Raw genomic sequence first — 25067 nt, 5'->3', positions numbered from 1 at the left:
TCTGAGTTGTGATTTTGACAAATACAAAAGGAGGCAGAAGGACTACCCAAGCATCACCCATCGTCCCTGGAGAAGCCACAGAAAGAAGGAATCCCCTTTACCATAGAGACTGATTTATTTGTTACTTATCCCAATAAAGATTTACTTATTAAGGGTCAAGAGGGGAGTACAAAGTTGCCCTTGTGGATGTTTTGGGTCAGGCATTTGAACTTCACCTGCATGCCTGTTTCTAAAACTCAGGTGAGCAGCCAGATCAAACCTGGGATGGCCCCATCACGATTCCCTCCTTCCCAGGCTGAGGGCGCACTGGCCCACTTCACACTCATATGCTGGTTCGCTGAGGAGTTCTGGCTTTTCGTTTACTAAAGCTGTCTGCTCCTGGCACTGTCACCAACCGCTCACTGGCCTGGTGACAGGGAATCCCACGTATGGGGACTAGTTGTGCTTCCGAGTGAGTATAGGGACAGGAACTCAAGAAAGGCCAAATCTTGCTGCTATAGAGGTAACAAATGGCCTGATGACCAGCATGAAAGAGGACCTAACAGCAACACCAACACCTTGCAGGTGAGGTGAATAAACATTTCCTGAGCCAGCACCATAGCTCACCTAAACAATTACAGTAACCTCCTATACGTATCCCTGTATATTCATTTCCGATGGATGTTGTAACAAATACTACAAACTTAGTGACTTGGAAACAGCCACACCTATTATCTTACAGTTTGGGGGGTCAAAAGTCTGAATAATTTTTCTTTTTCTTTCACTGGGGCAAAATCAAGATAACCGCAGGGTTGCATTCCTTTCTGGAGGCCCTAAGGGAGAATCTATGTTCTTGCCTTCCTATCTGGAGCTGCCCACACTCCTTGACTCCTGGCCCCTTCCATCTTCAAAATCAGCAACAGCCACTGGACTTTTTCTCACATCATATCTCTCTGGGTCTGACTCCTTTGTCTCCCTCTTCCCCATTTAAAGACGCTTGTGATTGCATTCTGACACCCACCACCAAATCAGGATAATCTTCTTATTTTAGAAGCAGCTGATTAACAACCTTAATCTATCTCCTACCTTAATCCCCCCCTTGCTTTATAATCTAACATATTCACAGATTCCAGGGATTAAGAGGGGTATCTTTGGGGGATCATTATTTTGCCTACCACACCATACTTTCACATTCATCGCCCTACAGCACACATGAGAGCCCTGCTGATCTCAAAACTTCAACTGAAGCACGTTATTCCTCTGCTAAAACCCAACCCACCTATCCCAAGGCCTCCCGTGCAATGAAAACCCAAATGTTTGCCTGACCAGGCGGTGGCGCAGTGGATAGAGCGTCAGACTGGGATGCGGAAGACCCAGGTTCGAGACCCCGAGGTTGCCAGTTTGAGCACGGGCTCATCTGGCTTGAGCAAAAAAGCTCGCCAGCTTGGATCCAAGGTCGCTGGCTCGAGCAAGGGGTTATTCGGTCTGCTGAAGGCCCACGGTCAAGGCACATATGAGAAAGCAATCAATGAACAACTAAGGTGTCGCAATGTGCAACGAAAAACTAATGATTGATGCTTCTCATCTCTCCGTTCCTGTCTCTCTGTCCCTGTCTATCCCTCTCTCTGACTCTCTGTCTCTGAAAAAACAAACAAACAAAAAACCCAAATGTTTAACCATGGCCCACAGAGCCCAACATGATGAGACCCCTGGCTGCCTCTCAGAGCTCATCTCCTACCCTGACCCCTCCCTCACTCTGTAGAAGCCACACACTAGCCTTCCTGCTGTTTCCAGTCATGCCAGGATCATTCTTGCCTCAGGGCCTTTGTATGTGCTATTTCCTCTTCCCAGAACAGTTTCCAGGGTTTTCACTGGTTGGCCCTACATCTTTGTCCAGGTCTCAGCTTCTCATCTAAGGCAGCCACCCTACCCCCTGGTCCCTGACCATCATATCACCCTGTTTTATTTCCTCCACACCTAGAAAATGATGTAGCACACGACAGATGCTCTATACATATTTCCTGAATGAGTAAAAGGTTCTCTGCCACATGCCCTCCCCCTGGCTTATGTCCACTCCCTTGCTTCAGATTAATTGCCTCTACTTAAGGGAAACCTCCGACTTGTCTACTTTTCTACATGCCGAAAGGGGATATTAGGGCCCCCTTTTGGCATGCTCACACAGCCCTGTAGTTTACTTCAAGGTCTTATCACAACAGCAACAAGAACCAGTAATCAATGGTGTAATGACCATTTTATATCTATTGACCCCAGCACACTGTCAGCCCCACTGAGAGCAGAAGCCACATTCATGTTTTCCACCTCTGCACGCCTGGTGCCTGGGACAGGGACATAGAAGGTTATCAGTAACTGTTGAATATGAGCATAAATTAATATATAATGAATAAGGGTATGAAAGCAGGGAGAGATGGGGAAAGAGAGTGAAACCAAATATTGCTTCATCACCTTGGCCTTAGTTTTACAGTGCTGTCTGGCAGCTTTATCCCTGATTGTTGAAGGAAGATGGGATTCACCGAGGACTCAGTACAAAGGCCTGTCCCAGAATGCTCTCAATTTATTTTGGTACCACTTACCGTGATGGTTTAGGAAAATATAATCATGAAAATGCATGTACACCCAAAAGTTATTTCAAGAAGATATGGACCCACGCTGGGTGGGTAGCTTAGTTGGTTAGAGTGTCGTCCAGATATGCCAAGGTTGTGGGTTCAAAACCCAGTCAGGGCACATACAAGAATCAACGAAGAATCCAATGCATAAATAGGTGGAACAACAAATCAATGTTTCTCTCTCTCTCATTCTCTCCCTCTCTCCCTTCCTGTTTCTCTAACATCAATCAATTGATAAAAATTTTAAAAAAAGAAGACACGGACCCAACTGAACCCTAACTTGCATGGGTGGTCTTTCCCCATACTTCCTTTGGGGCTGGACTGCCCCCTGGTGGAAGCAACAGAGAAAAGAACTTTAGAGTGTCAGCATATTTCTTTGCCTTTTGTAACCCTTTGTGTCGGTGTACCTGGGTCCGGAGACAAGCTGGAGGGAAATCATACAACTGTGATAGAGAAAAGAAGCAAAAGCTTCCAGAGTAAATACCTGACAGTGAAACGGAAACGGAGATAATGCTTTTTAATCACCTTTTTTGGGTTTGTTTTTTTTAATTTGTTTGTTTTGTTTTTCAGAGACAGAGAGAGAGTCAGAGAGAGGGATAGATAGGGACAGACAGACAGGAACAGAGACGAGAAGCATCAATCATCAGTTTTTCGTTGCGACACCTTAGTTGTTCATTGATTGCTTTCTCATATGTGCCTTGACCGTGGGCCTTCAGCAGACCCGAGTGATCCCTTGCTCAAGCCAGCAACCTTGAGTCCAAGCTGGTGAGCTTTTTGCTCAAGTCAGATGAGCCCGCGCTCAAGCTGGCGACCTCGGGGTCTCGAACCTGGGTCCTCCGCATCCCAGTCCAACGCTCTATCCACTGCGCCACCACCTGGTCAGGCGGAGATAATGCTTTTTAAAGATCATACGGTGCCCAGCACGCACGATTTGGGCCTGCTATGCCCCGTGTCAGCCATATGTGGCCGACATATTTAACAAATTTCCTCCTTCAAAAAAACTCTTCAAAATTAAAAAAAAAAAAAATCATACCATGCCCAGCACTGTTCTAAGCACTTGTGCCGTTTAATCGTGACAAGAACCAACTGATGAAGCTACTATCTTTTGTCCACTTTTGATACACAGGGAAACTAAGGAAAGGACAGGTTAAGTCACTTACCCAAGGGCCATAACTAGAAAGTGGTAGATTAAGATTTAAACCTGGGTATGCTGGCTCAAGGGCCTCACTCCCCACGGAGACAGTACTGCTTGCCGGCAGTCACTAGTTAAAAGAACTAAAAAACAGTCCATTGCTTTTGAACCAGATTTTTGGGTGATCTCCAGGGTTATTTTCAGGCTGGCTTACTCTAAGACCTAGCTCTGGCATTCAAATTCTCAAACACAACATAGATACAATCATTCACATTCTGTCTAAAGAAATCTTTAGAAACGCCCAAAGTAGGTAAGACAGTAAAATTCCCAGTGACCATGGAAGACAGTCTGGTTCAGTGGGGACTATTCTTTGGTTTCTATAAGTGTGTCCGTAAAGTCATGGTGCACTTTTGACCGATCACAGGAAAGCAACAAAAGACGATAGAAATGTGAAATCTGTACCAAATAAAAGGAAAACCCACCCAGTTTCTGTAGGATGATATGGCAGCATGTGCACATGCACAGATGATGATGTAACACCGTGTATACAGTGGAGCAGCCCATGGCCATGCCAGTCGAGATGTGGACGGTACTGAGTAAAGTTCAGTGTGTTCTGTGGCTCACTAAATTCGAATCCGTGACCAAAGTGCAACGTGAATATCAGCGCGTTTATAACGAAGCGCCATCACATAGGAATAACATTACTCGGTGGGATAAGCAGTTGAAGGAAACTGGCAGTTTGGTGGAGAAACCCCGTTCTGGCAGGCCATCAGTCAGTGACGAGTCTGTAGAGGCTATACGGAATAGCTACCTAAGGAGCCCTAAAAAATCTGTGCAGGAGCCCACATCGAACTGCACTGAATAGGTATGAAACTGGGAGAGTTTTCCTTTTATTTGGTACAGATTTCACATTTCTATCGTCTTTTGTTGCTTTCCTGTGACCGGTCAAAAATGCACCATGACTTTACGGACACACTGTATTTTGCAATACTAAACTTAGTTATTTTGCCCCCAAAAAGTTACTTAATCGGTTTTTCTTTAAAGTAACTAAAAAATAATATTATGGCAAACAATAATGTCTTGCTATCTGCTAAGTGCTAAGCCCTAAAATATACTTTCCCTCAATTGTCATTAACAACCCTAGAGATAAACACTACTATTTATTTATTTATTTATTTATTTATTTTTGTTCAGTGAGAAGAGGAAAGGTAGAAGCAGACTCTCACATGCACCCTGACTGGGATCCACCCCACAAGCCCTCTAGGGAGTGATACTCTGCCCATCTGGAGCCATCCATTGCTTGGCAACAGAGCTATTTTTAGCACCTGAGGCTCAGGCTCCATTGAGCCATCCTCAGCTCCCTGAGCCAACTCTCTCAAACCAATCAAGTCATGGATGCAGGAGGAAGAGGTGTTGGGGATAAGAGATGGGGGGGGGGAAGCAGATGGTTGCTTCTCCTGTGTGTCCTGACCAGGAATCAAATGAAGGACATCTACATGCTGGGCCGATGCTCTACCACTGAGCCAACCATCCAGGGCCAACACGTGTACTCTTATATATAGTGAATTTATTATTCAGAAGGAACAATTTTGCTCACAAAACACCTAGGATATGTGACTTGGTTGTGTTGTGTGGCTATACAATAGCAGTGTTATTTGTGGAAGTCCAAAATGAGAAACAAAAATGTCTATCAATAAAGACTGGTTAGACTTTGACCTCCAGTAACAGTGAAGTAATTATATTGGACTGACTTCTCTGCCTTAGAACAGCTCCATCCCAGGATAAAACATTTTTAAATATGGAAGACACTTGAGAACGAGCAGCAAAAACTGGAAAAGGGAAGAGAACTCCTGAAAGAAGAAAGTCACCTACATTTACCTGGCTTTACCTCTGAAGGGGCTCCAGCCTGCTAAGCACATGGAAAATAAAGCTCATGCAGAAAGCCACAGTCTTACCAGGCTGAACCATCACAGGCTGGGGTTTGGGGCTCTCAGGATAGGGGGAAATTGAGTGGAGAAATCCCAGAAAAGATTGAGACACAGAGAAATGGCCCAAAAACATGAACACCAACTCACCTCAAATACTTCAGTGATCCCGAAACTACACATGTGGAGCCCAAAAGGATAAAAGAAATAAAATTCTGGAAAACTTCAAGAACTGAGCAGAGATTTCCATAGCGGCTCAGTGCTAGGGAGGCAGAACTTGGAGTTCAAGTTCCACAAAATTAGAGGAGATTAGTAAACCCTAAGTCCTTCTATTGAACCCCCAGAGCAGTCACACATTAGTAGTAAAGGCCACATCCAAGGACTAAAGTCTAGAAGGTAAAAATAAATAAATAAAAAACAGACCCACCCAAAAGAAGCCTAAAACCATCCCAAAGGATATAAAGATGAGTTACCAGTAATTTAACTGCCAGGTCAAAGAAAACCCAACACTTTTCAGAAGAACATAACAGAACCCAGGGCCTTTGCAATCCATTACCCATGACATCCAGTATAAAAATTTTAAAGTCACTAAACATGGGAAGCAGCAGGAAAATGTGACTGCCAAGAGAAGAACCAGTTTATAGAAACAGACCGAAAGGTAGCCCAGATGTTGAAATAGGTGGTCAAATGCTTTAAAATAACTGTGATAAATATATCTAAAACATCTAGAGGAAAAGATTAATACCATGAGTTGAAGAGATGGAGAATTTCAGGAGGAATGTGGAAACGAAGAAAAACTGGAAATCCTAGAACTGAGAATTCTAAATGCTGATATTTTTGTGTGGGATTAACAGCATGTTGCACAGTGAACTTGAAGATGAAGCAATGAAAATTATTCAAACTGAAAGAGAGCAAGAAAAAAAGATTTAAAAACAAAACAGAGCTTCAGTGACTTGCATGACAGTTTCTAGTATTTGTCGTATATATAGTTGGATTCTAAAAATAAGAGGAGGGGGGTGTGAGGAGAGGGAATGGACTATTAAAAAAAATTAATGTTGACTAAAGTCTTTCCTAAATTTTATTTTATTTTTCCTAAATTTTATTTTATGTATCAACCCAAATTTTTTTTGAGTAGGCTCAAAAAAAACCCAAAACCCTACTCCAAATGAAATCATAGAGAAACACAACTACGCAAACTGCTGGAAACCAAAGATGAAGAAAAAAATACATAAAAAGCAGCCAGAGGGAAAAAGGATACATTACACACATGGAAACAATGGTAACAAAACAATTGACTTCTCATAAGAAACAATGGAATACAAAATACAGTGGAGTGACAACTTTAAAATGCTAAAAGAAGAAACACTGTCAAGCTACTGTGAAAACATCCTTCAAAAATGAAAGTGAAATACAGACATCTTCAGCTAAACACAAGCTTAGAGAGTTGGTTTCCAGAGGATCTGCCCTGCAAGAAATGCGAAAAGAAGTCCTCTGGAGAAAGGGAAATGAAACCAGATGGAAATTGTTATCTTTAAGAGGGAAAATGTACTAGAAATGTTAAATGTACACATCCATAAAAAGACTACACTCCTCATCAAAATCTTAACAAGGCTATTGGCAGAAATTGACAACTGAGTCTAAAATGTATAGGTGACAGCAAGACCTAGAATAGCTCAAAACCATTCTGGAAAAAGAAGGGCAAAGTGATAGGGCTCACACTGCCTGATTTCAAGACTTACCATAAAGCCACAGTTATCAAGAAAGTGTGCTGGTAATGATAAGATAGATACACTGGTGACAAAACAAGAAAGAGTCCAACACCAGACCTGCACTTTTATGGACAACTGATTTTTGACAAAGGTGCAAAAGAAATTCAACGAGGAAGAAATAGTGTTTTCAAACAGTGATTCTGGAACAACGGGCGTCCATATGCCAAAAAATAAACCTCAACCCATACCTGACACCATACATACAAAATAGATCACAGATCTAAATGTAAAACCTCAAATGATACAACTTCTGGAGAAAATATAGGAGACTGTGGAGAAACTAGGACCCTTGCGCACTGTTGGTGGGAATATCAACTGGTGTGGCCATTATGAAAACAGTATGGTAGTTTCTCAAAAAATTAAACACAGAATGACCATATGAGCCAGCAATTCCAGTTCTGGGCATATGCCAAAAAGAATTACAAGCAGGATTCAAAAAGATTCTGGTACAACCATGTTCATAGCAACATTATTAACAATAAAAGGTGGAAGCAACCCAAGTGCCCATTGATGAATGAATGGGTTAACAAAATGTAGTATATACACATAATGGGATATTATTTGGCCTTAAAAAGGAAGGAAATTCTGACACATGTGACAACATGCATGAGCCTGGAGGGCATTATGCTCAGTGTAATCAGCCAGACACGGAAGGATGGAGACTGTGATTCCATTCACATGAGGCACGTAAAGTGGTTAAATTCACAGAGACAGAAAGTGCAGGCTTCCAGAAGTACAAACCCATCTTTTCAGTAGCGGTTGTCTCTTGATCTGTTGGTCTCACCACACATGAATAAGAGCAAAAATCACAGGTACATTTCACAACAGTATATTTTAGCCCAATTTTAAAAAGATAAATAATTTTTAAAGCGTATTGAGAAAAGAGAAATTTAAGTCAAGTATGGTATGTCTATGCTACAGTAGTTTAACACAGTAGTTTAAAATGTAGATTTGGGAGTCAGAGGGCCCGAATCTATATGCTGGCTCCACCATTCACTAGCCTTGTGTTGCTGGGCAAGTTACTTGTGCGTTAGTTTTCTTGTATGAAAAGTGGGAATAGCCTGACCAGGTGGTTGCGCAGTGGATAGAACGTTGGCCTCGGATGCTGAGGACCCAGGTTCGAAACCCCAAGGTTGCCAGCTTGAGCCTTGAGCATGGGGTCACTGGCTTGAGCATCAGATCAAAGAAATGACCCCTTTGGGCTTGAGCCCAAAGGTTGCTGGCTTGAGCAAGGGGTCACTCACTCCACCATAGCCCCCGGGTCAAGGCACATATGAGAAAACAATCAATGAACAACTAAGGCTCACATCTCTCTTCCTTCCAGTCTGTCTGTCCCAGCCTGTCTCTCTGTCTCTGTCTCTCTCTTGCTAAAAAAAAAATAAAAAAAAATGGGGGGTAATAGGTAATAAAAGAATGCACCTCTTAGGGCTTTGTGAGGATTAAATGGGTTAAAACAAGGAGAGTGCTTAGGTCAACCCCAGGTATACAGTAAGCACACTATACGTGCTCACTATTACTTTTATGGAATCTGCAGCCACTTAAAAAATGAGGGAGATTTATATGTGCTGACATGGAAGTATATACTAAAAGAGGGGGGGTCTCAATTGTATCAATTTCTTAAAGGCAAGAGATACAAGCAAATATTTTCCTGGAAAAAGTTATACAGTTACGTATATCAAACCATGTTCCCAAAAAGTGTACAAGAAACTCTCTATTTGGGGGGAAAAGGCAATAGGGATTTGGATAAGATGTGAGGAAGACTTTTTTTTTTATTCAATATTTTTTTTTTTTTTTGACAGAGACAGAGAGTCAGAGAGAGGGATAGATAGGGACAGACAGACAGGAATGAAGAGAGATGAGAAGCATCAATTTTTTTTTGTTGTTGTGGCCCTTTAGTTGTTCATTGATTGCTTTCTCATATGTGCCTTGACTGCAGGCCTTCAGCAGACTAAATGATCCCTTGCTCGTGCTAGCGACCTTGGGTCCAAGCTAGTGAGCTTTGCTCAAACCAGATGAGCCCGCACTCAAGCTGGCGGCCTCAGGGTCTCGAACCTGGGTCCTCTGCATCCCAGTCCAACACTCTATCCACTGCGCCACCGCCTGGTCAGGCTCAATACTTTCTATACTACTTGAAGTTTTTACCATGTTCATTTACACCTAAAAATACAGACATTTAATTTTTTGGAAGATGGTGGGGGCGGGGGGAGTCTTTCTCATTGCTCTTTATTGCCACCTAGTGGGTGCTGGGGGCATTACCTGGCATAATCACTATCATTGGTGTTAACTTTATGCACTATTTAATAAATGATCCCACCTTCTTGATTTATTATCTTACACCAAGCAGTACATGACCTCCAACTTTCAGATTTTAATGAGTTTGGTAACAATCAGAAATATGGATCCATAATTATAAAAGTCAATAGATGTTAAAAACAAAAATATTTCAATCTCCTTCACTGAGTGACCATTTCAGCTTTGTATTCATAGTCGTGACCAGCCTGACCCACTGGCCTGCCCCAAATAATCTCACCTAATCCCTTGCCCAATGATCTGTCCATGATGCCCACATTTCTAAATCAGTTTAGCTGCCTGGTTAGCAAAATTCTGCAGGTGTCACGTGCACAATTCCACAGCACAACACCTGGTGCGAGTCTGGTTTTGCCCATCATTCAATCCCCAGGTCTACCTCAGTGCTCGGCAGATAGTAGTGTGCCATACATATTTATTGCTCAAGAAAAGAATTAGAAAACTGAAATTTTAATATTAACTAGAACAAGTATCAAGGACCCAGGTTCTTACGGGCTGGGTGACCTGTGTCGGGGTGAAGGGGTCATTCTGCAAAACAGTGTACATAAAATGAATAGTAAAAGGATAAACTAAGCCCTGGCCAGTTGGCTCAGTAGTAGAGTGTCGGCCTGGCGTGCAGAAGTCCCGAGTTCGATTCCCGGCCAGGGCACACAGGAGAAGCGCCCATCTGCCTCTCCACCCCTCCCCTTCTCCTTCCTCTCTGTCTCTCTCTTCCCCTCCCACAGCCAAGGCTCCATTGGAGCAGATGGCCCGGGCGCTGGGGATGGCCCCTTGGCCTCTGCCCCAGGCACTAGAGTGGCTCTGGTCACGGCAGAGCGACGCCCCTGGTGGGCGTGCCGGGTGGATCCCGGTCGAGCGCATGCGGGAGTCTGTCTGACTGTCTCTCCCCATTTCCAGCTTCAGAAAAATACAAAAAAAAAAAAAGAAAAAAAAAAAAAGGATAAACTATACACTTCTACCATTTGTTCTAGGACCAGCCCCAGTTTTTATTTTTTTTAATCAAGGCCAGGGCCACTGCTAGTCCTTGTGGCATTTATACAAAAGGGACCCATTCCTCCAGGCAGGTGGAATCTCAGGACCTACTTGCCTCCTCAGGGGGGCACCCCTGTTCAGGGCACACCTGCACAGCCCCAGCTACTGGGCTCTCATCTGCTGAAAACCATACAAAGTATCCACAGGATGCCACTTATCTTACCCGAGCCTGAGCTGAGCGGAAGTCTTAAAACTTTCTTCAAACATGAAAGTGTCTGCAGAGCTCAGATTAAGGGTCCACTCCTGATGTGTTCTTCCTTATCTCTCAAGTTGTTTTAAAGAGAACCGAAAGCTCAACCTCTCCACATCCAAGGCATCCTCACTGACTACGGTGAGCAAGAAAAACAGCTCAAAGAATGTATACCTGGTTACCCGCTGGCCTGGCTTCTTACAGGCTTCCATAGAACCCCTTGGCTACCTGTATTACTGCCTTTCTGTGAGTCTATTTCTACCTCTACTCTATGGATCCCTTTTAGGCTGGAACCACATCTGAGTTGTCTTTTAAAAATTCTTTTTAAATTACAAAAGTAGTACACCCCTGAGATAGAAACACTTTCAAATAATAAACTAAAGGGTGAAAGTCCTATTTCTATCAGCTTTTTTCCAATCCCACCCCTATTCCCTGAGGGGAATAGGAACTACTAATAGGGAGTTGTATATCTCTCCAAAACCTTCCATTTGCAAGCATAATAATGCCAGTAAAAGTGCTAATTTTTATTAATTGTTTACTAAGAGTCAGGTGCTAAGGCTAGGTGCTTTGTGCCACAGGTTCTCAATTAATTCACAAAACAAGCCTACACGGGAAGTGTTCTTTTTGTTCCCTGTTTCACAAAAGAGAAAACCAAGCTGACGGTTACTGAGTGGTAAAGCCACCAGAATTTGAACCCAGGCTGGCTGACTTCAGAGCTCATGCTCTTCACCTGTACTGTTCTACCACTTGCTTTTGGGATTTGGAATGTCATAAACACTTCTCCTTTGCTACCCATGTGCTACTCTTCCCTTCTTTTTAAGGATTGCTCAAGACCCTGGCTGGTTGGGTTAATGGTAAAGCATCGGCCAGGCACGTGGATGTCTCAGGTCCAATTCCCTGTCAGGGCACACTGAAGCACCCATCTGCTTCTCCACCCCTCTCCCTCTCTCTTCTTGCTTCTCTCTCTCTCTCTCTCTCCCTCTCTTCCCCTCTCTCTCTCTCTCTCTCTCTTCCCCTCCTGCAGCCCTGGCTCGATTGGAGTGAGTTGGCCCCAGGCACTGAAGATGGCTCCATGGCCTCCGCCTCAGGCACTAAGCAACAGAGCAATGCCCTAAATGGGCAGAACATTGCTGGTAGTGGGCTTGTCTGGTGGATCCTGGTCAGGGGGCATGTGGGAGTCTGCCTCTGCCTCTGCCTCTGCCTCCCCCCCTCTCATTGAATAAGTAAATAAATAAATAAAGATTGCTCAGTATTTCACAAAACGAATGCATTTAATTCATTCAGTCATTCTCCTACTGACAAAATTTTTAGCCCAGAGTCATCTGCGTTTCCCTTTCACATAGCACAATATCTAATACTTTGTAGGTACTAAATAAATGTTTATTCAGTGGACAAAATGCATGACCAGGCCCTGCAAATGCAAAGTATTCTGGGATACACACAAAAACAAAACAAATCTCACACAAAAGACAGCCATGACAAGGACCGACAGTGAGAAGATTAAAATATTTTAGTACCACGTGTATACACATTTCTTGCCCAAGCGCCGGTCGCAGTAAATGACAAGCGTTAATAAATGCATTTTAGGAAGCATGATGTGCCCAAAGTGATTGCCAAATTATCTGCCAAAAGTCTGTGCACTCAATAAAAAAAAATAAATAACACGAATAACTCATTATTTTACAATCCCCCCCCCTTCCCCAGCTATTCCATATGAGAAATTTCCAGAAATCATATGGTCTGTCATTTTACTCAAACACCTGCAAGGCAGCCTACATCAGAATCACGGGGCGGGGGTGGGGGGTAGGGGGTGGGGACTTGTTAAAATGCAGACTCCACTCCAAAACTTCGAGGAATTATCGTTTCTGAGAATTCGGGTCGGGTAATCTGCATTTTAAAACAGGCAAACGAGTTGATTCTGAGGCACTCAAAGGAGTGAAGGCTTGCGCATAACCAGGTTTTAAGAAGAGGGGTCACTGAACTAGATTTGACCTTTAGAACAATCCTTTGGCTGTAGAGTGTAGAATAAAAGAGAAGTGGGCAAAGAGATCCCAAATACCTATCGGCATGACTCACCCCTAAGGAGGGAGGGCGGCCTAGACGGTAGGCGCGCTACTGCGCCCCCTGCTGGCTCTCAGCAGCCTCTTCCTGAGCCGGCCAGAACTGTCGACTGCGCCTGCGCGCTCCAAGACCCACGGAGACAGCCTCAGGGTGCCCGCGAACGCGCCAATCCTGGCCGGAAACGGAAATAGAGGAGAGTGAGCCGCGTGCGTTTGGCGGGTCTCAGCCATCCCCACCCCGTGGGCCCCGCCGACTTACGGAAGTGCCACAAGCGGAAGTTGCAAAGGGATGAGGGGTGTTGTCGCGAGAGAGTCGGTTTAACACCGCGTTGCTGGGCTTCGCGCGGTCTCTTCCAGGGCAGGTAAAGCGCGGTTGTGAAACCTCGGCAGGCCTGCTGACCTGGCTCAAACCGGATTTCTGCCCAGAACCCTAGCCCGAGGGGTGCGGTACCCGCTGCTGCGACTCTTTCCTTGGGCTCTCTGACCCCACCCCCACCCCGGTTCCAGAGTCCCCTGTTCCTTGAAGGGAGGCCCGGTCCAGCGCCCGGTGTCCCCGCAGATCCTCGCCATGGGCAACACGAGCAGCGAGCGGGCCACCCTGGAGCGACAGGGCGGCCACAAGACGCCCCGAAGGGACAGCTCAGGGGGCGCCAAGGATGGGGACAGGCCCAAGATCCTGATGGACAGCCCCGAGGACGCCGATCTCTTCCACTCCGAGGAAATCAAGGTGAGGAGAGGTGGGGGAATCGATCCCATGGCTAATACGGAGATCTGCAAGATCCCCTGCCATAGCCCCTCTAAAACTCATCACCAGAAGTGGGTGGGAGATGACACCTCACCCTCTGCCCTTCAAAGCCAGGTGACCCCATCAGAGCCTTCTTAGCAGTCCAGGAACCAGTGTCCAATTACCGACAGGAGAAAGTCACCCTGAGGGAGGAGGCACTCGCTTCACTGAACATCATTAAGGAGAAAGTGGCTATGGTACAACTTCAAGTTCTTAATTAAGGCTGTGAAGCTAGCAGTAACTGAACCCCAGACTCTGCTTTTCTCTTAGGTATACTAATTAATTAATCACTTTGAAAAAAGCTTCCCTCCCCTGTAGGGAAGACTGGCACTTTTTGTCATAGTTGGTTTTGCAGTTTTTGCTGTCACTTCAGGAGACAAGCCAGAGCACCAGGGTAAGCTGGGTGCGGAGCTGCATGGCTGATGGCAGTTTGGTCCTCCTGAAAACATCCTATTTGTGGGCAGAGGAAAGTCACTTCACTTCTGGATGCCTGAAGGAGGCAGCCAGTGGGAACTCATCTTCTCTCCCCTGTTGTTTAAATATGACAATACAGTGTGTCCGTAAAGTCATGGTGCACTTTTGACCGGTCACAGGAAAGCAACAAAAGACGATAGAAATGTGAAATCTGCACCAAATAAAAAGAAAACCCGCCCAGTTTGTGTAGGATGTGTGCATGCGCAGATGATGACGTAACACTGTGTATACAGCGGAGCAGCCCACGGCCATGCCAGTCGAGATGTGGACGGTACAGAGGAAAGTGTGTTCTGTGGCTCGCTAAATTCGAATTCGTGACCAAAGTGCAACGTGAATATCAGCGCATTTATAACGAATCGCCACCACATAGGAATAACATTACTCGGTGGGATAAGCAGTTGAAGGAAACTGGCAGTTTGGTGGAGAAACCCCGTTCTGGTAGGCCATCAGTCAGTGACGAGTCTGTAGAGGCTATACGGGATAGCTACCTAAGGAGCCCTAAAAAATCTGTGCGTGACCCCACATGGAACTGCACTGAATAGGTATGAAACTGGGAGAGTTTTCCTTTTATTTGGTGCAGATTCCACATTTCTATCGTCTTTTGTTGCTTTCCTGTGACCGGTCAAAAGTGCACCATGACTTTACGGACACACTGTATTTTTAACAGGCCAAAGCAAATATTTTTGCAGACCAGATGTGAGCACATCCTGCTCTGCACTGCTTTAATTCAGCAGAATGCCTGAATGAAGATAGTTCTTGACTCCTACTGCAGCCATATTCCTGTTACCCACCTGCTACGGTGTTTTCCACTGCAAGGCCTGGTCCAAGAACACTTTGTGGTTTTGGCAGCTCATATGTATTGGTATAGCCTAAAAGACAACTAATTTCTTAAGGACAATGTGACAAAGTATGTTTAGGAGGGATATAAAGGTGCCTGGCCACCCATCCCCCAGCCCAACCTATTCTCTTAGCATCCACTTATATGTTAATCATCATTATCCATTAGGCTAATTGCCTGGCAACTCATTCCAGCCTTACTCACATTTTTTCTCTGATGTTGAGCTGGTTGATCACATTGACCCTACATCCTGTGACTTGAACCTGCTTTCAGAATCTTTTGCATTCCTGAGAAGCTATGTGCAAAGTGAACTTTGGAATTCCATTCTCCCAATGACTTGACATCCCTTCCCCCAGTAATAATTTGGGCCCAAGGAGAACTATTTAAGACATCCTAAGAATCAAACTACCTTCTTCAAGAAGTATTTGTTCTGTGGCTCTTCCAAAACTTCTAAAAGAAGTGGTTGGCATACCGTGATCTGTGAAGAATGATTTGAAATAGTGTTCATTATCATTTTCTCAGAAGTTGCTGAAATGATGGAACAGACACAACTGGACTGAATGCCCAAATAGCAAAAAAAAAAAAAAAAAAAAAAGTCATGAATTCTTTAACTAGACTAACTTACCATTTTGGCTGTGGTTAGTTATCACATCCTCTGTGGAACGTGCTTCGAGTCTCTTATTCTTTAATCTGTAGATCTTGTTAAGCTCAAAGAATGCAGGTATCTTTTTTTTTTTAACTGAATTTATTGGGGTGACACTGGTTAACACAGTAGTAGTCAACCTGGTCCCTACTGCCCACTAGTGGGCGTTCCAGCTTTCATGGTGGGCAATAACAGAGCAACCAAAGTATCAATAATAAGATAGATTTAACTATAGTAAGTTGTTTTATAAAGACTTATTCTGCCAAACTTAATGAAAACCCAACATAGAGTACTTGGTAAGTAATTATTATATGCTTTAACTCTGCTTTATAAATTTTATAAAGTTACTTTCGTACTTTATAAATCACCATGACTGTGGAACCGGTGGGCAGTTAGAAAATTTTTACTACTAACAGAGATACAAAAGTGGGCAGTAGGTATAAAAAGGTTGACTACCCCTGGGTTAACATAATCATGTAGGCTTCAGGTGAAGAAAGAAATGCTTGGGTCAGCCCTGGCTGGCTGGCTCTGGTAGAGCATTGGCCTGGCGTGTGGAAGTCCTGGGTTCGATTCCTGGCCAGGGCACACAGGAGAAGCGCCCATCTGCTTCTCCACTCTTCCCCCTCTCCTTCCTCTCTGTCTCTCTCTTCCCTTCCCGCAGCCAAGGCTCCATTGGAGCAAAGTTGGCCCGGGCACTGAGGATGGCTCCATGGCCTCCGCCTCAGGTGCTATAATGGCTCTGGTTGTAATGGAGCAACATCCCAGATGGGCAGAGCATCGCCCTCTAGTGGGCATGCCGTGTGAAACCGGGTTGAGCACATGTGGGAGTCTGTCTCTGCCTCCCCGCTTCTCACTTCAGGAAAATACAAAAAAAAAGGAAAAAAGAAAACAAATCCTTGGGTCACTTTTTGAAGTGAAAGTGCTGAAAGCCTGTTGGACACCTTGAAGGGTCTCTCCCAGCCTAGAGCACCTACTCTTACCTACTCTTTGAAAGTCTTTGGCTTCTGACTAGGAAAAAATGTAACATCCAAAACCCTATACATACATTTCCCCCAGAGTTGGACATGTTTATTTCTCTCTGGAGCATTCCAGTTATACATTGCTTCCCACGCTGGCAGTTATTGTTTACCGTAATGAGGGTCAATCTTTGTCTTACCTTTTTCTCCCCAGTGTCTGGATGGCCCTTGGTGAATGTAGTTTTTCCCTTCCTCAGAATCTGGATTTGCCAGTTTTTAAATTGACAGCTCTGGAACCGTCCCTAATAAATGTTCTTGTACTTCAAATCTTGCTTAAAGGAGGAAAACAATCTTTATTAAGCTAGTCTTGAATTCTTTGCAGCCTTCTTCCAAGTGAGTTTGATAATTTGTCCTAGAATTTTAGCCTGACCAGGCGATAGCACAGAGCATCCAACTGGGACACAGAGGACCCAGGTTCAAAACCCCAAGGTCGTTGGCTTGAGCACGGGGTTGCTGCCTTGAAGCCCAAAGTCTCTGGTTAGAGCAAGGGGTCACTCACTCTGCTGTAGCCCCTTCCCTCACCCCCCAGCAAGGCACAAAGGAGAAAGCAATCAGTGAACAACTAAGGTGCTGCAACAAAGAAATGATGCTTCTCATCTCTCTCCCTTCTTGTCTGTCCCTATCTGTCCCTCTCTCTGACTCTCTGTCCAAAGAAAAAAAAAAAAAAAAGGAATTTTAATGTAGCCCTCTTTAATAACAGCACTAACAGTAGCTAATAATTTTTCAGCACTTTCTATGTGGCAGACATCACACAGAGTATTTTACAGGGTATTTTATGTGGACGTTCTCACTCAGTCTTCACAACAATCTTAAAGCTACTTTTACTGTCTCCATTTTGCCAGTTGGGGAAACGGATGTGCAGCTAGTCAGTTAATGAGCCTGAATGCGAACCTAGGTAGTAACAGCTGCCTCTTTAGAATGAACTGTCAATATTAGGGTAACTTTCTATGTAGGGAACCCACTAATAACTTCCTGCCCTGAGTAAACTGCTCTGTTTCTAGGCTCCAGAGAAGGATGAATTCCTGGCCTGGCAGCACGATCTGGAAGTAAATGATAAGGCTCCCGCCCAGGCTCGGCCAACTGTATTTCGATGGACGGGGGGCGGAAAGGAAGTGTACTTATCTGGGTCCTTCAACAACTGGAGTAAGCTTCCTCTCACAAGAAGGTAATTGCCTGGGAGTATTCACGTATGTATCTCAACCCAGGGATGCTCTTGAGGCTAAATTATCTCTGTGGATGAATAGAAAGGGATGTCTTTATAATATAGGTGCTGACTTGAAAAATCATCTTGCTTAACTCATTGGGTTCGATTCTCACACCCAAGTGATCTCTAGGTTTAGAGCACACTTAGTTGTAGGTATTTCTTCCACTTCAGATGCTCAGCTGTTTGCTCAGTCAGGAGTTCTCCTTCAGAAAGAGAAATCTATTCCTAGTGCTGTCGAGAAAGCAGTAGGCTGGGAATCTTTGAGACCAGGATTTGAGCCCGCATTGGCTGAGCTAACTTGTCAAGAACACCTGAGCCTCAGTAATCCTACCTGTAAGAAGGGAATGTTGGATCAGATGATCTCTGAGGTTTCTTCTAACTGGACTGTCTGTGTATTACTTTTGTTCGAAAGGTGCATGTTATATAGGCATTGTTAGCAAGACTCAATAAAATACAGTTCATCAGGAACCCTACCATAGACTTCTTTCTCAAAAATATCAGTGAAAAAGCATCTTCTCAAAGTACTCTTGATGAAACAAAGGGTTTCATCAAGAAATCATGCCCTCTGGGCCGGGCCTGATTGTTGTCAGGGCATCGCCTGCTTTTCCAGGGTAATGTTGGTGTCGGAGGGAGGCACTGGGCAGAGTTAAAGTCACTTCACGTCAGGGGAACAAAACAATCAAATGAAAGGGGTTTCTGGAACCTTTTTAGCAGTTAGGTTTCTAGAGAACAGTTTGCGTCCTATTAAATTGATCTCATTTCCTGCCCAGGGCAAACTGACAAAGGGTAAAACTTGGCAGTCGGCTGTTTATCTTGTGCTGCCATCTTCCTTGGCATCCAGGCCACCAGCTGTTTTGCATGCAAGTTGAGAGGGATAGATGGCTCTTAGCTGACCGTTTAAGCAAAGTGGGTTTTCAAGAAAATGTTTTATTCCTTCCCCCTTCTCCATTTTCTAGATTAAGATCGTGTTATTGAATTACCTGAATCGGTTAAAAATGTTTATACTCCTGCAGTTGAAGTCTTGGTGTTGCATGGAAAGGTCCTGTTTTGCGCTATGGCCGGTTCTGTAAGCAGGCTAAGAAGGCAGCCTCCCCCGCTGAAAACCCCTGCTTCCTTTCCCTTGTAGCCACAACAACTTTGTCGCCATCCTGGACCTGCCGGAGGGAGAGCACCAGTACAAGTTCTTTGTGGATGGTCAGTGGACACATGACCCTTCTGAGGTATCCTCTTCCTCCTGCCCTCAGTCCTCTGACTGCAGCGCACACCAAACGAGTCACCTTCCCTTAGATAATGTTGCCAGGTCCCTTTGTGCTACTGGTAAAAGTCCCCATGTGTGGCTAAACTAGAGAACAGTCCTAATTGTCAGACTGTTAGCATACTTGAGCAAGAGAAGCAGGTTGGCTAGCCAGGAATTCTAAATCCTCTAAAGAGTAACCCCAGAGACCTTCCACGTTATGATTTCTGCCTGTCTGTTTCTTCCCAGCCAATAGTAACCAGCCAGCTTGGCACAGTTAACAACATCATTCAAGTGAAGAAAACTGACTTTGAAGTATTTGATGCTTTAATGGTGGATTCCCAAAAGTGCTCCGATGTTTCTGGTATGAACGCAGTTATTTTATACCACATGTGTGCAGGTGGGGACTGTGCCGTCTGGAAAGACTGTTTCTCTCTCCTTTCACCCTTGAGCTCAAGCTGCCTGTTGGGACCATTTGTAGCTCCCTGAAGAACCACAGAACTGATTCCTAACTCTGCGGGGTCAGGTTGTTGAAATCTCACCCTGAGAGAACAATAAGTCATTTGGGGGGGCCTCTCCCAGATTCTTAGGCCTGCTTTGCCACAGAAAGCAGACAGTTGAAATGGAACCAGAGCTTGGTCTCATGCCAGGGACAGGGCCCAAGAGGCCCGGAAGCATTGCCTTAGGTTAGTGATAAGCCTGTGCCCCGGAAGCCTGCCAGCTCCCTGCCCACTCAGCCCACGCAGGGTGCTGGGGAGTTTCAGCCTGACAGGTGGAAGACGGACAGCTCAGGGACCTTGGCTGTCACTTGTGTGGTACATTAGCACTTTGTTGCGGGACAAGGAGGCTCACCACAGGAAATAGCACAGCCTGCTCAGTACAGTCTAGCAAAGCTTCCCTGTCTTTCAAGAGTCATCCAGTCATAGCCTTTCAATCCAGTCTATACCTTTTAATACATTGCTTTCCATGCAAACCCACAGGAAGAAATTACCTGGAAGCATAACACATACAGCTCCAGGAGAAGGATATGTTGTAATCTAAAGTGTCAACAGCAACTGCACTGCAGGGTTTATTTAAACAATCCTTGCAGCAGTTTAAACAGTTTCTGGACCCCCGTGGGTGGCAGTGAAAAGGTTCCCCAGGACTGTGCCTGTCAGACTAAGAAAATGAAGTCAGTTCAGTTTATAGGATGATTCTTCATTGTCACCTGGCTCGACCTGAAGGTTCAGCCACCAGGTTCTCTGGTTCTTGTCAGTTCAGAAATCACAGTGGTAAATTGACCATGGTGGGCTGGCTGTGGCTGACAAGTCAGGCTGTTGTTGAGTAGGAATTGGAAATCTGAAAATCGCATCCTTCTGTCTGGCTAGTTACCTAGTCTGAGAAAAGCCATTTCTTTTTCAGGTTAGTGGGAATTAGGGAATGGAGGAAATGCCCAAATTTCCCCTCCGTGCTGATAAATGTGACTTTGGGCCATGTAGTGAAGCTTTTAGTCACGTATCCACAGCATAGATACCTGGGGACAGAAAACTGACCCCTCGCTACTGGTAATCTCACTCCAGGCTCTCTATAGACGTCTCACGTTTACACACTTTCTTAACATCTGTATCTACTCCTAATGGCTCAGTTTTCTGCGCTTAATACTTTTCTGTTTCCTGCTGTGACAAGGTTGGGTTGTGTGAAGGGAGACTGCTCCCTGGAAAATGACGGTGAGGTACTTGGCAGGGCCAGGCAATGGCAGGTTTATTCCAGACAGTGCAAGTATCAGGTGACCATAGCCATCCCAGGTGTCCTTTGAATAGTAGCTCAATCCCTTCCAGTTGGCCAGACATCCCTGAGTTAGCTCTGTCTAAACTTACAAAACACTACACTTCTAGAAGCTTCTTAATATGTCTGTACAGTCAAGATACTCAAGCAAGGGTTTGAATGGAATCTGAGAGTGAGAGTCAAGTGCCTTTGGAGAATGGGTTTTGATTTTTGTTTTGTCTTTTTTTTTTTTTTTTTTTTGTATTTTTCTGAAGCCAGAAATTGGGAGGCAGTCAGACAGACTCCCGCATGCGCCCGACCAGGATTCACCCGGCATGCCCACCAGGGGGCAATGCTCTGCCCATCTGGGGCGTTGCTCTGCTGCAACCAGAGCCATTCCAGTGCCTGAGGCAGAGGCCAGAGAGCCATCCCCAGCGCCCAGGCCAACTTTGCTCCAATGGAGCCTTGGCTGCGGGAGGGGAAGAGAGAGACAGAGAGGAAGGAGAGGGGGAGGGGTGGAGAAGCAGATGGGGACCTCTCCTGTGTGCCCTGGCTGGGAATCAAACCCGGGACTCCTGCACGCCAGGCCAACGCTCTACCACTGAGCCAACCGGCCAGGGCCGATTTTTGTTTTGTCTTGAAATGTGCCAGTGCCTCATCTAACCCGTCCTCGCCGCTGCCATGTATAAACGGGCAGATTTCTCGTTTTATGTGGGCTGCTGGTGCTCAGAACAGGGCTTAGCCGCTTAAGCCGCACGTGAGGGCTTGAGCTCCCCTGCGGTGTCTGGCAGCCCAGCCCAGCGCGAGCAGTAGTGCTCACCGTGCCGTGTCACGTTAGGTTGCTGTGCGCAGCTTGTCGGTCTGACCTGACTCACTGGCTTTGCCACAACTGCTGTCATCTGCCAGGGCATCTAAGTTCACAGCTGAATATTATGCCAGTCACCCGAATTGCAGAAAGGTTTCCTCATTGCCTCCGCTCTTCACCCCGGGGCCGCGTGTCCTTCGGGAGTTTATAAACCTGTGTTGAGGGAGCAAGCGACAACACTAGACGGTGCCGTCAATTAAATGAGACTGCTCCTCGACTCCCCATTTTCAAAGTAAAGGTTTCGTCACCGTTTCCCAACAGAGCTATCCAGTTCCCCACCAGGACCCTACCACCAGGAGCCCTACATCTCCAAACCAGAGGAACGGTTTAAAGCGCCACCCATTCTCCCCCCACATCTGCTCCAGGTCATCCTGAACAAGGACACGGGCATCTCTGTGAGTACACAGGCATCCGCCTAGACCGTCCTCCAAGGTCACTCCCAGCACCCCCTCTCTCTCCGCCTCTTGCTCACTGTCGCCCACCAGTGTTTATCGCCCCCGCATGCTGTGGGCATGGGGAACTAGCCTCTGCACAGGAACAGGCTACTAGCAGGACGTGCTCAGGTGTGGGTACTGCCTTCCCGTCCGACAAGGCCATTCGGAACTTTTCCTCCTTGCATTTCACTCCTGCCTCAGCCTACGCCCCATCCCTTGTAAATTTTGTGACAAAATATGTACACAACAACTCTGTAAGCTACACATGGAATTCCTCCTTTGGCCTCCAAGTTTTAGAATCTAGTTTTTAATCACCAAGTTGCTTTCAGAAACATCATTGCTCCTGGATAAAAATTTAGGATATCTGAGTGATATAATTCCTCTGTGAGGTTGACACTATTCTCAAAAAGAAGTGTGGGTCCTGACTCTTGAAGGACACACTGTTATTCTCGCGGTTAACTTGCCATTTCATTTAACCTTCCCAGGCCCCCAGCTCTGGAACGCACAGCCTACTTCTCAAGAGTCTAGATGTGCTGCAGCTTTGTCCAGGCCACCACCTAAAAGGCACTCGTTGATAGGGCAAAAGGCATATGTGCGCAGGTGTCTCCTGCACTGGCTACAGTGTTGCCCAGAGACCCACCGCCCTTGGGTGGCTCTCCCGTGTGGAGCATGCCTGAGCACATGTCTGACAGCTGAGCTGGCTTTGCCCTACACCTTTTCTCTGAATTAGCATTTATAAAATTGGGGGAGTGGTGTGTTAAAAAAAATCCAGATTTCTGGTTCCTCTTAAATTAGAAGGTATGGCAGCAATAAGTGCCAGTCGTGTGTGAGCTTCTGTGGAGTCACAGCGCCTCTCCCTCCGCCAGTGATCCCTGTCAGACCTAAGTTTGCAGTTCCCTGCTCGGGAACATTGGGTGTTCTCCCTCTTCCTCCACAAGTGCATTCATTGGACAGCTCTTTCTTCTGGCAGCTCCTTCAATAAGGACAGAGCTGTAGGCCACACTTGATAGAGGCCAAGGTCAAGCCTGATGGGAGACACACCCCAGTGAGCCCAGGAGGCACGCAAGGAGCTCCCCATAGTGGGAGCGTGAGGCATGACCCCCTTGCCCCACCTGTCATCTCGGACAAGCCCCTTCACTGCCAGACTTGGGAAGAGGGGGCGCGAGGTGCTGACGTCTGCTTCTGTTCCCTTGCAGTGTGATCCTGCCTTGCTTCCCGAGCCCAACCACGTCATGCTGAACCACCTGTACGCACTTTCTATCAAGGTAATGGTGTGCATGTTGCTGTTAGAGCTGATTCTTGGGGTGCTCGGAGGGTCCCTAGCGCACAATTGCCCAGAGTTGTTCTCAATGACAGCTTCCAGGACATGACATGGATCGGTCCTGAGGAATCTGTGTTTATTAAGCCCCCTGGGTTTTCTCACACACTCGAAAGTATGAGTCCCTGATTGTTTGCGCCCTCTTTCTCAGGATGGAGTGATGGTGCTCAGCGCAACCCACCGGTACAAGAAGAAGTATGTCACCACCTTGTTGTACAAGCCCATATGAGGAGCTGGGAGCCAGCGGTGGGCCCCAGGGAACAGTTGCACCACCAGACTACACGCGTGCATGCTCCCACTGGAGGGAATGGACTGTACATTTCCCATTTCACACTCTTTATAAGACATTTCATACCTGCCTCGTCCTACCTGAAGGTCTGTTCTGGGCACAGCAGCTTCCGAAGCGCCTCGGTCTGCAACGGTCTTCTCAGCACTCAAGAGGCTGAGAACAAAGTAAGGGACAGCAGGCCTGTGGCCCCACCACAGCGTGAGGATGGGTGCGGTTCTCAGTACACATCCACCCAACTGGTCACGGAGTTTTCTTAAGCCAAAAATAAACACTAGCCACTTTGGTAGCAAAAATCTGGGAAGCAGGGACCGAGGGCACACAGAATTTCTAAGTATGTGTTTTTGATGCCCTCAACTTGTTCCTGTTGAGGCCTGGCTCTGGCACTAACCAGTACAGTGTTGGTGTGGCCTGTCCTCAGAAATCGGAGCAGTAATGTCCCCTCTGCTCCAGGGAGATGTAATTTCTATAGAAATTAGGACCTGTCTGCTTTCCAGGTGAAGTTTTACAGTTTGTTATTTGCATTTTCCGTACACTAAGTTTTGTTTTGTTTATAACCAGAGGTGGCTTGCTCTATAGCCATAGGGCCTTTTTCTAATCACCCCAACTAGAATAAGATCATGTGAACAAACTGCTCAGCAATAATCTGTTCTCAGAACAGACTGGAAACTTCTGCTGGATTTCTCCCTTAAGCTCATGATCCTGAGGACTGAGGATTGACCACTGCTCGCTGGAAGGTCAGTCATCTTTTCGTTCTCATTGTAATGAGGTGACAGCGTTACCATGCAAACTCTGGAGAAGCACCCTGCCCTGGCCTGCGCTACCTCGCTCAGGACCTCTGGCCCTGCCTACCAAAGAAGGCTGAAGCAGTTACTGTTGCTTATTCTGGAAGGGACTTTTAGAACGGGACAGCAGCCTTCTAAATTTGTGTTGGGAAGACATCCTTTGGACCAAAGTGAACCTCTTCGTGCTCAGTGTGGTTTCCAGGGAGATGCCGTAGATGTTCTCATTAGCGCAGGTTCCGGTCCCCGAGGCTGCAGAAGCTGTCCAGGCCCTGTGCTCCTGCTGGGAGACAGGAACAAGCTCATTTCCAGCACTTATTTGTAAACCCAAGTCCAGAATGCCATTTTTTGTTACTGTTTTCAAACACTGAATTAGTATCACCTTGACTATAGGTTTCAATAAAGCTTTGTAAAGATAATGAAACATG

General features: G+C 45.8%; 1 protein-coding gene across 2 annotated transcripts; it reads left to right on the top strand.

The window, feature by feature from the left end:
- The first annotated feature begins 13239 nt into the window (after positions 1 to 13239).
- On the top strand, positions 13240 to 25067 carry PRKAB1 (protein kinase AMP-activated non-catalytic subunit beta 1). 2 transcript variants are annotated; one of them, XM_066370796.1, is made up of 8 exons: positions 13240 to 13380; positions 13578 to 13745; positions 17775 to 17938; positions 19104 to 19197; positions 19461 to 19575; positions 22081 to 22214; positions 23450 to 23518; positions 23723 to 25067. In XM_066370796.1, the coding sequence occupies exons 2-8, from the start codon at positions 13587 to 13589 to the stop codon at positions 23798 to 23800; spliced, it is 813 nt and encodes a 270-aa protein (XP_066226893.1). In that variant the 5' UTR covers positions 13240 to 13380; positions 13578 to 13586; the 3' UTR covers positions 23801 to 25067. The 2 variants fall into 2 exon arrangements, with proteins under 2 accessions (XP_066226893.1, XP_066226892.1); XM_066370795.1 differs by having other exon boundaries at positions 13247 to 13380; positions 13526 to 13745.

The sequence above is a fragment of the Saccopteryx leptura genome, chromosome 2 (assembly GCF_036850995.1).
Source record: "Saccopteryx leptura isolate mSacLep1 chromosome 2, mSacLep1_pri_phased_curated, whole genome shotgun sequence".
Classification (NCBI taxonomy): Eukaryota; Metazoa; Chordata; class Mammalia; order Chiroptera; family Emballonuridae; genus Saccopteryx; species Saccopteryx leptura.
This window is presented reverse-complemented; position numbering and strand designations above follow the sequence as displayed.